Source organism: Bipolaris maydis (genome assembly GCF_028858645.1).
Source record: "Bipolaris maydis strain C4 unplaced genomic scaffold PSV08scaffold_9, whole genome shotgun sequence".
Taxonomy (NCBI): Eukaryota; Fungi; Ascomycota; class Dothideomycetes; order Pleosporales; family Pleosporaceae; genus Bipolaris; species Bipolaris maydis.
Genome location: NW_027093865.1, coordinates 210734 through 223326, shown reverse-complemented (window position 1 = coordinate 223326; position 12593 = coordinate 210734). Strand labels below are relative to the sequence as shown.

The window sequence follows — 12593 nt, the reverse complement described above, 5'->3', positions numbered from 1 at the left end:
TATTATAATCGCATAGGCATACTCTGACTTTTACGCTAAAAACAGTAATTTTGTTCTCTTAGGATTTCGCTTACCCTCACCTATATTCTACGCTTCATTTGCTTCACTACAATACTATGATATAAGCTTATAGTAAGAATTTATCAATATACATAAAGCTTGAAGACACTTCCACTAAGTGGTATTAAGTTGCACGTAAATCAATGTGTAGGTAGAAAAAGGTAATCAGGGGTTGGTTTCAGGCCATCAGCCAAATGCTCGAGCCATTCAACAAGTGATCAGCGAAGAGACATAATATACCAAGGTTTCCAACAGAGCTAAGCTAAGTATGTATCACAACGATAGCTTCCGTTAATAATTAATTATACATTATGTCTTACGAAAATACCAATTATCCGCTTCTATGAAATTGACTTAACAGTGATATTGTCAAAGTAAACATATCCACTCTGGGGTGTTGATGCGCAACTGACAACAATGCGGATGAACTGGTTATTGCTACCCGCACTAGCCAATGTATACGAATAAGTGTTCCAATCTGAGTTGGGTGCACCCCCATATTCCATTTGAGCAATACCTGTCAATATAACAAGACATTTGGATGGGTCGGGGCCTTCTACCTTAATGCTGAACTCAATTAAATAGTTGCCTGGAAGGATTGTAGGTATCTGACGAATGCTCGCAAACAGTCCCCGCTCGCGCGCAATACGAGGTGTTTTTAAGCCGTATTGGGGGTTGCCTGTGTTGAAAATCTCGTAGCCTCCAGGAAAGAGAATCCACGGAGCTGTGCTAGAATCTTCGAAGCCGGGGTTGGTCACGGCTTGAGCAGGGGTGCACCTACCAAGGGAGCAAATGTCGTCTTGAAGACACTATCAATTTATTAGCTTCCTATAAGCTGCAATTCATGAAGTAAAGATGCGGCTTAGATAGTGAAATGAGATGATAGGCTGGGGCGACTGCTTACCACGTTATCGCATGTTCCACAGTTGTTCCGGTCGTTGTTGAAATCAGGGGCGGGCGCTGTTTCAGTAACCATGGTGACAACGGTTGATGTTGGAGTGTAGTGTTCCGTTGCGTCGATCTAGACAGATGGACTTAATATAACGTTCTTCTAAGAGAGTATGATGAGTTTACCGATTGTGTAGATGTAGCAGTCTCGGTGGTTACAATGTTAGTCACGAGCGTGCTTGTCGACTGTTCGACAACAGTGACTGAGCTGTATACAATCTGGGTGATCGTAGAACTTTCGGGAGAAAGGCAACCGCATGCCCGAGTGATTCTTTCACATTCAAATTGCTGTAGTTCTGCCGGCGCTTCTGCGCATGACACCAGAGGAGTTGGGGTGCTTCGTTCCATCGAGGACGTTATCGTGGAGGTTGATTGAACAGTAGAATACGGCTGATAGATGCTGGAATCGACTGCAGAGTATTGCTGAATACTGCTCGGGGTAACTGTTTCATGCGGTTGAACGATGCTTGAAGCAACTATATAACGATACTCAAAAGTTGAAGAAACAGTGGGATAAGAACTCAAAGTTACGTAGGATCCAGGGATAGTGCTCGAACAGATGGTAGTGCTTGTGCTTATTGTCGGGGTTTCGACAGTGCTAGTAGGCTGTATGGGATGATCATCTATAGTGCTCGAAGACTCGTTCTTAGTGCACGTCTTGCTAGTGGAGGCTGTTTCTTGTGCAGCATTTCGTTTTCCCAGAGTAATGGTTGGACGGCATGCTTGAACAGTGACGGTTCTTAACATATCAGCAGCTAACTTTTGGATATCTTAACAAGGTAACTCACCCAGTGCTGGTCACTAAAATAGCATCAGCAGTGCTAGTTGTGGAACCAGTAATAGTTGTCTCTGTCTCAGTGATCGTCTCCGTGTTTGTGCTTGTCTCTGTTTTCTCAATAGAACTGATCTCTGTTACAGTTTCTATAGCGATGGAAGTAGTGGTTGCAGTGGAGGTTGGGAGCAATGTCGAGCAGAATTCTGGAGCATTAGGAACGGCTTGCAAGACTTGCACAACGTCCAAAACCAGATCGCACTGTTCAGTGGCGGAAATCGTTATCGCAAAGGACAAAAAGAATGGAGCTATTAAAGAGCGCATTTTAAAAGAGCGGAATGGTACGTGACCAGCTACTGTATCTTGTAGATGAAGTGAGATTATCTGGTGCAGCCCTGATTAAGACATAGTACTCAGTATTTATAGTAAAATGTGTCTTGACTCAAGACGTTTCTAGTCGCGTTGTGTGTGAGCTGAGTATGATTGAATCAGCAGGATACCTGAACAAGCGCAACGGGGTCTCCGGGCGCCTTTTCGCCTACTAGCTATGTAAGGAAGACCTAAAGATGTCCGAGGGAAGATAGAGTTCCATGTTGCCCAAGTCTTTCAACGGAAAATACGCGAAATAAGACTGGAGCTAGTGAGAGGGGGTTTTGGCTAGCCTTTTTTAATCTAGCTCGGGTCGGATTGCTCCCCTTATTTAACTAAGACAGGTGAAGGCGTTCTATAGCGTATTGAATGGACAGTGCGAACGGCTAGATTTCGCTAGTTAAGCCAGGCAAGTGGCTAAACAGATCTGAATCTCTGGTCTTTAGGTTTTTGCATCGTTGGGTTCGAAAGTGATAGCCGTGCGTTGTACTATGCTTTTGCTCACATGTTCGTCGAGTATGGACAGTTATAAGAAACCACCACATATGCCTCTGCAATACAGTATACCTAATTGATCTAACAGAGATCGACACTATACAAACAGGCTGCATCCTGCAATCACTTCCAATGCTGTTACTAAGACCATTTGTCCAAACATCTCAAGGTACAATGATCTAGCAGCACGTGATAAGATGGTGCATATCTATATCAATTCTTGTCAAAGCAAGTGATGAGGTAGTTCAAATATTTGTCCATCACTTAGCGCTATTTTTTTACCACAACAAAGCACCCAGACATATGCATGCCATGATTAAGCAGCAAAGAGAAGACAGATGCATCGGCATTAAATATAAGTAGGTCGGGGTTAGTGTCACCATGCAATGTATCCCAAAGATACCTGCAAATTGCTAACGACCACGGGCCAGTAAGTAGTTTAGAGGCTACAGCTGCCGAAGTCTCTTTGTCTATACGGACGCATTATCACACCTCGCCCATTCTTGGTGTTTCTCGAGATAGAGACTGAAGTGATTTCAAAAATGCACTCTGATGGCGTGAAGAGAACGAAGCACATTTAGCTTGAAGAAACTTATTCGCTTCAGCTGAGGGTACATTGTATAAGATTCCACAGCAACCCACATAATTAACAAAGCACACAGAAGTCTTCGCTAGAACTATGGTGGGTATTCTTGTGCTGCTGTTTGTCAATTGTACCACGAGCGACAGCTGTCGGGGATTTTTAGCTGTTCGGAGTTCTTCTCAACACATGTATCTTAGAGGACCGAAGCCTCCCAACATTTATAATGATCCATTACAGTTTCCTGCAAAGGCCGATATACGATACCCAACTCTGTCACACTTCTCTTATTGTCGACCACGAACTTAATTCCCAGATTTAATGACATCCATTTCTGAGTCAGCCCAAACAATGGCCCTATAATTCTAGTGATTGTTCTCGGAATCTCATGCCGCGGTATACGAAACGAGGCTGAGCAGTGATTACGCACAAGGAGAGATATTTCCTTAAAACTTGTCATGTTTTGGTGTGCGACAATGTATCGGCCATTTGTCGTTGCGATTTGTGCGGCTCTTATGTGCGCCTGGGCAACTTCACGCACATCGACTGTAGTGAACCAGAGGTTTGGAACCCCAAACCACAACTTCCCTCTCATCAGCTCGTCCAGAAGGAACAAACTTCCAGAGTCAGAGCTGGGCGAGAGTGACGGTCCCAGCACCAAACCTGGGTTGATTGTGACTAGCTTCCATCTCTTCTTTGCTTGAGCCTCGTACAATGTCCATGCCTCTTGTTCGGCTATTGTCTTTGAATAGTGGTAAGCGTTGTGCGTAGCAGAGCTAGTGGTGTTGTAATATTTCTCAGCTAAGGTGTTTTTATCCATTCTCAGCACATCGGCGTAGTCGCCAAAGATCGCTCCAACAGTTGAAGTCATAATGACCGACTCAACACTCGTGTTCCGTTCGACTGCGGCTATAACATTGCGTGTACCTTGTAGAGCAGGCTCGATTACTTCTTTCTCGGCATTTTTGATTTGCTCTTCCATCAAAAAAGGTGATGCGACATGATAGACTGTTACACAGTCCTGCGCTGCTGCATCAAACGATCCTGCAACATTGAGGTCTGCTTCAAACAGATTCAGTTTTCCAGGCCACTTCTTCTGCATCTTAAGTAGATGGTTGATCTTCTTCTCATTCTTCAAGTCGCGTACTGTTGCGTTCACAGTATCACCGAGCTCAAGGAGCTGCTTTACCAAGTGGCTTGCGATGTAGCCACTCGCTCCTGTCACCAGGGACTTGCTAGGCATCTTTTCCCAGATATCTTTATTAAAAGTGGATATTAGTGCTGCGATCGTGTGCTTCCGACCGTGGCCTAAACCCGAGTGCTTCCAAACAAATACCCCTGTAGTATGAAGATTTGTTCTAGGACACGAACACAGAATGATCAATCCTCGTAGAATGGCAGAAGGAAAAGAAGTTAAGAGAAATCTGAAATGATGTAAAAAGATATTTGGTGTATAGAAATGATGGGTTAACTGCTTTCTTATATAGTTCACCGAGAGATGCCGCGCCGCCTCGGATATCGCTCTGCCAAGACGTCCGTACAACCAAATACTGTACGTACTGTAAGTGGCCATGAGCTTGCAAAACTATTCCCACTATCAAACCTACAACCCCTCAATCTCACCGCGCCGAGACTCCTCCAACCAGAGTCACATTAGAAAAGTGAATGAGATGGTTGAACCGCAAGGTCCAGAAGATTAACATATACATATATCGCGCAACTGGAAAAGATCTTTCCAGTAAGGTAGTATTGGCTACTAAGACTAGGGCTAAAAGCCAATAGGTACAGGTCAAAGTGAGCTTGTAGGCAAGTAAAGAACACAGCAGCGCTAATAGGGTGATGGTAGGAGCTTATAGGTGAGGATATAGAGTGACAGAGAATAAAATTGTCATGTAGATAAAGGTACTGCACAACGCGCCGACGTTTTTAACCCCAATGTATTTGTAGGTGCAAACACCGAGTGAAGAATGCTTAGAGCTTTGGTGGGGCACGTTGCTTACTACGTATACGTAGTAGTAGTAAGCACGACGTACGCACGACGTACGCACGCGTAATCGCGTTCTACTAAGCAGTCGCGCGAACAATCACACACGCGTCTGAAGATAATTACAAATCGCAAAATGGCATCCTTAGATGCGCGTTCTCAACATTCTTCTGAAGAAACCCAGAACTTATATAATGCAATTGACTCGGCGACCCGAGAACGCGTGTGTGCGTTGCTGAAGCACTTAAGTACAACCTCTCCCTCTAACTTCGCGTATGTTCAAGGCGAGTTGATGCTGCGGCCTGGCACATTAAAGAGGGCCCGGTCAGAGGATCAGGACGAGGAAGATGATGTCTCTGGGTCTGACTACTCCGATGAGCAGTCCCATGCGCCAGCACGCAGACAACGGTTCGAGATCTGCGAGCAGTGTAACAAGGAATATGATGTCCTGCATAACGAAAAGAAGAGTTGTGAATGGCATAGTGGTGAGTAAATACTGTACGGAGTAGCTTACATACAAAAGCGCCAATTAACTTGTGATCTGTAGGCGATTTGGAACCTGACTACGAGAACGACTTCTGGGCTGACCACGACGAGGATTGCCACGGCATAATAGATACTCCCGAGATGCGCGAGGACTACCCGGAAGGTTTTATGTGGACTTGCTGCAATAAACTAGGGGATGCGCCTGGGTGCAAGCAGACTAGGCACCACCCAAATCGCGCAAAGAGGGTGCGAAGATAAGGATTAGAATGCGCATGTAAGCACATATCTCGCAGGGTCAACGCCAAAGGAACTTGAGTTACATCAATCTCAGTCCAATTGACAAGATGTCATAAAAGGATAGATAGCCCCAAGAGTACTTTACCTCGCTATACAATCTCTTAAGTTGAGAAATCAATGGTTGTAACAAGACCAAAAGAATATTGATTCTACGTAGTTATTCCTAACAGCTCATGCTTCGCCTGTGGAAACCCTTCTCGCCGTCACACGCACAACTTTGATCACTGTAGTTTAGATACGTTCTTAGCATGAAATGCTACCTGCTTTCTCCAACATTCTTCTAATCAAGCTACAATCATGCTATCCACTTCAAGGACAATAGTCCGATAACGGGATCTTGCAAGGAAATTACTAAATCGTTTTATGCACTACTGGTTCGTCACTCTGTAAAATAGAGATCTGTATTGAGGGGCTGAGCTGATAGCATGGTAGTATTGTTAGTATCTTACAAGATGGCAGAGGCTGCTCCCTCTCCGCATCACGAAAGGACTCGTGCTGCAATAAGGTTTAGAAGGCATTTATGTGGCTTTAATCCTCCAAAGGAACATTAGACCGTGAGATGCACGCTCAGGAATACTTGTCATTGGAAAATCGTTTAAAGCCAAAGGACTACATCGTAATATCAATACACAAGCTCAGAGAGCTAACTAAGCCGAAGCACAGACTGTTACCAACAACGTAATCGCAAAGGATAGTACTAGAGCTGAAACCGCACGTCGCCAGCAGCTAAAAGGTATATGTCCTATGATGCCACCACGAGACCGTTCAAGGGATACTAAGTGCATTTACTGGGTGTTGGGAGTGAGGACATAAACAGCTGCTAATGTCAGTGGAAGGCTCGTACTCGGAAGTTATCAGAACCTACAGTTCACACCGTCATTGACGTTGGATGGACCCATGGTGCTCTTCAGGTAGCAGTAGCCGGATCCTGCTCCACCATTAAACGAAGCAGCCTCGCAATTGGCATCAGCCGCACAAGCCTGAGTGCAAGCCTCGAGGTTTTCGACCAACAAGTTGCGAAGGTCAAAACCAGAGTGCGACCGCCGGATGTGAAAGCGCAGTCGTTATCGGTAGGGCAGGCAAAGTTGGCGGGGCAGGCCTTTCTTGGCTTCTTGCCCTCATCGGTAACAGTGGTCTTCTTGGAAACGATAGCGATGCCAACAGAGTCGGACCTGATATTGTCAGCATGGCAATTGGAATCTTGGCACTGATTCTTACCTAGATTTCGCATCGGTGAGGGTTGACTTCATGTAGCAGCTGTTTCCAACGTAGCTGGCAGCAACACAGAGAGGCTCGGCAGCGCAGGCTTGCATGCATTCGCCAATTGTAGAAGTCTACGTATCGAAGTTAGAGCGGTGAGAGTCAATTGCAAAGAGTGAAATCACCTCAGCACGGATCAAGTCACCGCCGTAGTAGTCAGTTCCGCAGGCGACCTGGAACTTGACTCCTTTGATGTTGTTCACGCACCCACTGTTGGTAGGGCAGGTAGGGTCGGCAGGGCACACAGTGGTGGCGCGGAGTGCAAGAGCAGCAAGAGCGAGAAGTTGAGGGGCCATTGTTGCGAGTGTTGGTGCTCGTCAAGATATTGAGCAATTGTGAGTATGAAGGATTGAGTAGTGTGGTGATTGTGTTGTAGTGAATGGTGAGAAAGATACCTCGCAAGACACGAGGCCTTACATACAAGATACAATGTATAGTCTCCTCGGCCTCAGCGCGATACACCGCGCTCTGGACCGATGTTCTACTATTGCTTTAGGTAATTAGCAAGTATGTGTACCATCAGCCTCATGGCAAGTTCCGCGCCATAGCTTGTATCGCCGGCAGTAAGTCGAGATGCCGATAACAACAAGATCGGGCCGTGACAATATTCGTCGCGATCTGCTTGGTACGACAACACCCCTTGCAGATGCAAAGCATGGCTGCACTAAGCCCAAGCGAGCTGTTTCACTCAAGAGCTGAATGCTCCACATTCCCCATTGGACCGCTGTAATACAAATGCATACCGCCGCGGATTCATACGCCACAGACGGCTCCAATTGGGTTTGCCACTTATTGCACAATGCCAAATTTGTCAGAATTGAGAAAAGAAGCTGTACACTAAGTCTCATGGCGTAGATCGTAGCGAAATTGTCAACGTGGTCCAGATCGTCAATCTTCGCCTGCCAAGGAGCCTGGATTCTACGCCCCCCGTCCGTCCTCAGCTCACGGCGGATCCAGCCCCACGGGTCCAGCCTTACGGGCTTCTCCGCAGACTACAATCCGGACGCCTCGCGACAAGCATTCAGTCTGTTGATTTGGTCATGTTACTTACTTACCGCGGAGATATCTAGTTTGCGAATAATAGTAGCCCAACCTTCCTTGGGACAATCTTAGTTACGCCAATAGGCGCACGCCAGTGATAAACAAGAACTCACTGCACACGCGCCAGCTCACCGGAACATCAAGCAAGCTTGACAACTGGTCAACTTGGAAGTTTCATAGCTCTGCTACAACAAAAGCTTTCTTCATAGTAGTGTATACATGATTCCGCGATAATGCACATGCGGTCAAAGGTTTGGCAGGCAGGGGCAAGAACGTCAAAATAATGTTCAGTCGAATCCTTGTAGTTCATCCTAAGGATCAGACGAGGAACTTCGTAGTGTGCAGGTCCTTAGCCTTACTCGCCCGGGAGATACCCAGCTGAGATTCACGAGCAGCCCTTTCTAAGTCGTGTGACCAGCAAAGTACCGAAAAGCTAGTAGCATAACACTGTTAGTGTATGAATTTATACCTAATCAACTATTGCGCTACCTATTCCGAGTAGGTATAGAAGACAAAGTTATAGATAACATGCTTCTTCCGCTATACGATCAATAAATGCATCCTCGTTTGACAAGCCTCTCGCCCCCTGACAAGTACCCCTGCAGGAAGCTGAAGTGGTAAAACGCCGAGCTATCTCCAAGATAAGCATGTGGCTGATACATCCTTGTCGCTGCGCCAGCAAGGAATTTTGATGCCCACCTCCATACTTACCCATGCTCTACGATAATGGAGCTGGCGATATTTCCAGGAATGTGTACTCAAGGTGCGTTCTCTCCGTGTCACATGTGAGGCACGGGATATTGTGGTTCAATATTTTGAGTGTATCTCATTACCTTTTGCTATCCTTCTACCACAGTCTTTTGAATCCTAAAGTTACAGAAGCTTTAACATATGAACTACTGCAATATCTCCGCTATGGTTAGCATCTGCGTTTTCAATGGAGTTGGGTGATGTGTACACAGACGAATACAGATACCTGGCTGGCTAGAACCCGTGCATAATCAAATGCTCCACTGATGCAGTTGCGAGCTATCTAATATGTGTTTACTGATGATACAGTTCGTGTAATTGTTCATGTGTCAATATTAATTGCTCATTAAATAGTGCATTAAAAAGAATAAAACCGATATCTACGACAATGCTGACGAGTTTGCCAAGTATACTTAAGGTTAGGTAGAAGCCACATGCTATACCCACGGACCTATAGTTCTCCTGGGCTAAGGGGTCTAACACAGGTCTCCAGAGCAATTCTTCCATTAGAGTATGTTGACATAGCGACCTTTTAGAAAACTCTTAGGGAAGAGAAACTACTATCACATGTATGAAGCATGTAGCTTCTGTCTCGACCCTTAGGAGGACTGGGAAAACTATTAGCATTCGTGTTAGTTCACATCCGTGAATACACCTACTATCTCCAAATTTTTTACATAATAGCTGCCCAAGCACAGCCCCTCATAGTGTCGCCCAGGGTCAGAGCGAGGAGAACACAAACATCGCAGACGACCAACGGGTCGAGCTGAATGTCATCAATTTTCGGAAATGCGGCAAATACACTTTGCAATTTTATAACCTTGGCTGATCATGTCAAGTACAGCATCCAATTGTGCAGATATTTGCTTCAAAACAAATAGCTAGAGTCATCTACAGAAACGGCTTTACAGCATTCGCAGTACTCTGAAAATCCTCTAGTACATGCCAATGCCCCACGTTTTCCAGCACATGCAGACTTCCCTTATCTCCTAGTCGTTCCAAGTATTTTTCGCACAACTGAGGCGGCGATACCTTGTCTTCGATTCCTGTAATGATGAGGGTTTTGGGTTGGATGGCGGCAAAGTCGAGCGCCTTTGCCTCCGCAAGTGCCGTGCACCCCTTCGCATACCCCTCCGGATCCTGGCCGAGTAAAGACATGCGCACTGCTGCTACTGCCACGGGATTTGTAGTTTTGGTCTTTTCTGAAGTACCAGCTGAGACAACGGTGTCAACAACAGCGTGCATGCCCTTACTACGCACCATCTGGGCCCGAGCGTGGGCACCCGCACTCCCTGCTTCGGGTAGAGGTGATGGTGGCGGCCCGATCAAAATAAGTTTGGATATCTTGTTTGGATGTATCAGTGCGAACTGAACGGCTGCAAGACATCCCATAGAATGAGCTACAAGCGTTGCATCCAGCGTGATGTTCGCCTTCTCGAATATGCCGTTGACGTCATTGGCAATGGATTCGATACTGACTTTGCTGAGTGGCGAGGATGGTGAGAGCCCGTGGCCTTCCAGGTCAAACAGATGTAGTGAGTGTGTGGTTTCGAGACCCAGAGCCTGGATTAGTGGGGTGTAGAAGTCAGAGGTGCCACCAAGACCATGGATGAAAATGATAGGTGGTTTCGATTGTACCCCGATACTTTTGTAATAGATTGGTTTATTGTTGATGTGTGTAAGAGACGTAGTGTCGATGCTCTTAGCCAAGTTACAGGGCTGTATGTGGGACAACGTGCTTCCAACCGTGGCGATGGTCGGATTGTTCGAGTTTGGACTTGCAATGCGATTCGTCAGAGTACCCAGACCGCTAACGGATATGGTAACAGTGTCTCCAGGCTTGAGATAGACTGGCGGTTTCCTTCCGATACCAACTCCTGCAGGCTTTATTGCAGGTCAGTAAGCTTAATGACTCATTATCAGCGGAAACACTTACTGTTCCGGTAGCAAGAACATCGCCCGGCATGAGCGTTTGTCCTTCGGACATGGTTTTGATTAGATAAGGAATGGAAAAGATCAGGTCCTTTGTTGTAGCTTTCTGTCGTAGCTCGCCATTGACGTATGTCTCAAGCTGCAATACGTTATCCAGCTTGGACGCTGGCACAGCAATCGGTCCCTACAGTTCTAGGTCAGGAGCTGATTAAACACAACTAGTAGTACACATCAACTTACCATGGGGCAGAATGTGTCGGGAGACTTTCCAATGTAAAATTGCTTGTGATCTCTTTGGCGCTCACGCGCCGTCACATCATTCACAATTGTGTAGCCCCATACATGGTCCATTGCACTCTCTTCCGGGATGCGAAATCCAGCTTTACCAATGACAACACCAACCTCGCCTTCATAATCAACTGTCTCTGTGAAGCCCGAATGTGGTAGGATTTCCTCGCCATCTCCAATAATGGAAGTAAAACGTTTGGTGAAAATGACGGGATGGGACGGCGTGTCTACTTTATCTGAGCTGTCAAAACCTGAGCTATTGAATTCCTTCGCGTGTTCGGCGTAGTTTTTGCCAACACACAGGATGTCGCGCCCGGTGAAGGGTGGCAAGATTCTGATGGTGGAAGCTGGTAAAGTTTCTCCCGAAGGGATGATGTTGAATTCGCCAATTTCGATCACTTGGTAGATGTTGTCTAGCGGTGTTCCGGACAAAAAGGCCAATGGTTGGATGGATTTATTCGCGAGATCATAATGGCCAACACGTATGCGCCCTGTATCCGGATCTTGGAAAGACACGTAATTCGTTAGGTACATGTGTCCATTTGCTGAATCGATGAAAGCCATGGCTTGAAATAAAAATTTAACGTCTCTTGCTCGTTGATCCTAAGATTATGAGTGGGCAATACAAGCTGCCGTCTAATCGCTCAATTAATAAAGCCAAAGACGCGCATTCGCAAATGTCACATCTAATACCAACTATCTGGATTTGGACTGATATGTGCAGCGTGGAACAAGTAAAGAGGGGAAGCAGTGAACCCGCGGAGGAAGAATCGCGGAGATGGCGGGGATAGTAGCAGAGAGGAAAGGGTAGTACGTACCAACTGCGGGGCTCCCGCTCCGGACTTGGCGTCGCTCAATGCGCGCCGGATACTGTGTAAATAACGCATGCTTTTCTTGTGAGACCTGGGATGAGCCATTGCCAGGGAAGTATGTAGTGAAAAGCCAAATTAGGAAGCTATTCAATAAAGAATTAATGTTGGAAAGTGTCCATCGATTGTGTTTATGTCAAGACTGAGAGGGCACTCTCTCCTCTTCATTTCACATATTGCATACTACGCAATTTGATTAAGTACGGTATATGTACAACTATGGAGTATCACCGATACAAGACAAAGCTGTCTGTCTCTCAACTTCCTTGAGCCCTCCCCGGCTGTGAGTGAATGTGTTCCTTGGATATAATGGCCATCTCTCGTTATCGTGGACAAAGATCTTGTAACTCTAGCACCACTAGGATTGCTCTGACTCACACGAGGGATATTCCACGTATTTCTTCCTGCAGCCGAATCTCATGGAATCAAGACTTTCAGTGTTCCCACTTGTATTACTGTCTC

General features: G+C 46.1%; 5 protein-coding genes across 5 annotated transcripts; 1 reads left to right on the top strand and 4 right to left on the bottom strand.

Moving 5' to 3' along the window:
- Positions 1 to 298: 298 nt before the first annotated feature.
- PSV08DRAFT_363073 (uncharacterized protein) lies at positions 299 to 2104 on the bottom strand (the record flags this gene model as incomplete). The annotated part of the gene is made up of 4 exons (XM_014228099.1): positions 299 to 869; positions 965 to 1081; positions 1135 to 1747; positions 1797 to 2104. The coding sequence occupies 4 exons, from the start codon at positions 2102 to 2104 to the stop codon at positions 402 to 404; spliced, it is 1506 nt and encodes a 501-aa protein (XP_014083574.1). The 3' UTR covers positions 299 to 401.
- A 1162-nt stretch (positions 2105 to 3266) lies between these two features.
- Positions 3267 to 4467, bottom strand: PSV08DRAFT_402652 (uncharacterized protein; the record flags this gene model as incomplete). The annotated part of the gene is made up of 1 exon (XM_014228098.1): positions 3267 to 4467. One exon carries the CDS (start codon positions 4465 to 4467, stop codon positions 3421 to 3423), a length of 1047 nt encoding a protein of 348 aa, XP_014083573.1. The 3' UTR covers positions 3267 to 3420.
- Positions 4468 to 5344: 877 nt separating this feature from the next.
- Positions 5345 to 6151, top strand: PSV08DRAFT_363072 (uncharacterized protein; the record flags this gene model as incomplete). The annotated part of the gene is made up of 2 exons (XM_066093041.1): positions 5345 to 5693; positions 5756 to 6151. 2 exons carry the CDS (start codon positions 5345 to 5347, stop codon positions 5950 to 5952), a joined length of 546 nt encoding a protein of 181 aa, XP_065948865.1. The 3' UTR covers positions 5953 to 6151.
- A 530-nt stretch (positions 6152 to 6681) lies between these two features.
- On the bottom strand, positions 6682 to 7613 carry PSV08DRAFT_402650 (uncharacterized protein). Its single transcript, XM_014228096.2, has 4 exons — positions 7377 to 7613; positions 7210 to 7325; positions 6857 to 7163; positions 6682 to 6808 (listed from the first exon to the last, which is right to left on the bottom strand). Exons 1-3 carry the CDS (start codon positions 7545 to 7547, stop codon positions 6899 to 6901), a joined length of 552 nt encoding a protein of 183 aa, XP_014083571.1. The 5' UTR covers positions 7548 to 7613; the 3' UTR covers positions 6682 to 6808; positions 6857 to 6898.
- A 2256-nt stretch (positions 7614 to 9869) lies between these two features.
- Positions 9870 to 11826, bottom strand: PSV08DRAFT_363070 (uncharacterized protein; the record flags this gene model as incomplete). The annotated part of the gene is made up of 3 exons (XM_014228095.2): positions 9870 to 10926; positions 10979 to 11158; positions 11215 to 11826. The coding sequence occupies 3 exons, from the start codon at positions 11824 to 11826 to the stop codon at positions 9934 to 9936; spliced, it is 1785 nt and encodes a 594-aa protein (XP_014083570.2). The 3' UTR covers positions 9870 to 9933.
- Positions 11827 to 12593: the final 767 nt, after the last annotated feature.

Bases quoted from the DNA above. Each gene is read 5' to 3' on its own strand.
- PSV08DRAFT_402650 (XM_014228096.2), bottom strand. From the start codon at position 7,547: ATGGCCCCTCAACTTCTCGCTCTTGCTGCTCTTGCACTCCGCGCCACC. The intron at 7,326-7,376 runs GTGATTTCACTC...TTCGATACGTAG, and splicing joins GTGACTTGATCCGTGCTGAG to ACTTCTACAATTGGCGAATG. The intron at 7,164-7,209 runs GTAAGAATCAGT...TGACAATATCAG, and splicing joins CTCACCGATGCGAAATCTAG to GTCCGACTCTGTTGGCATCG.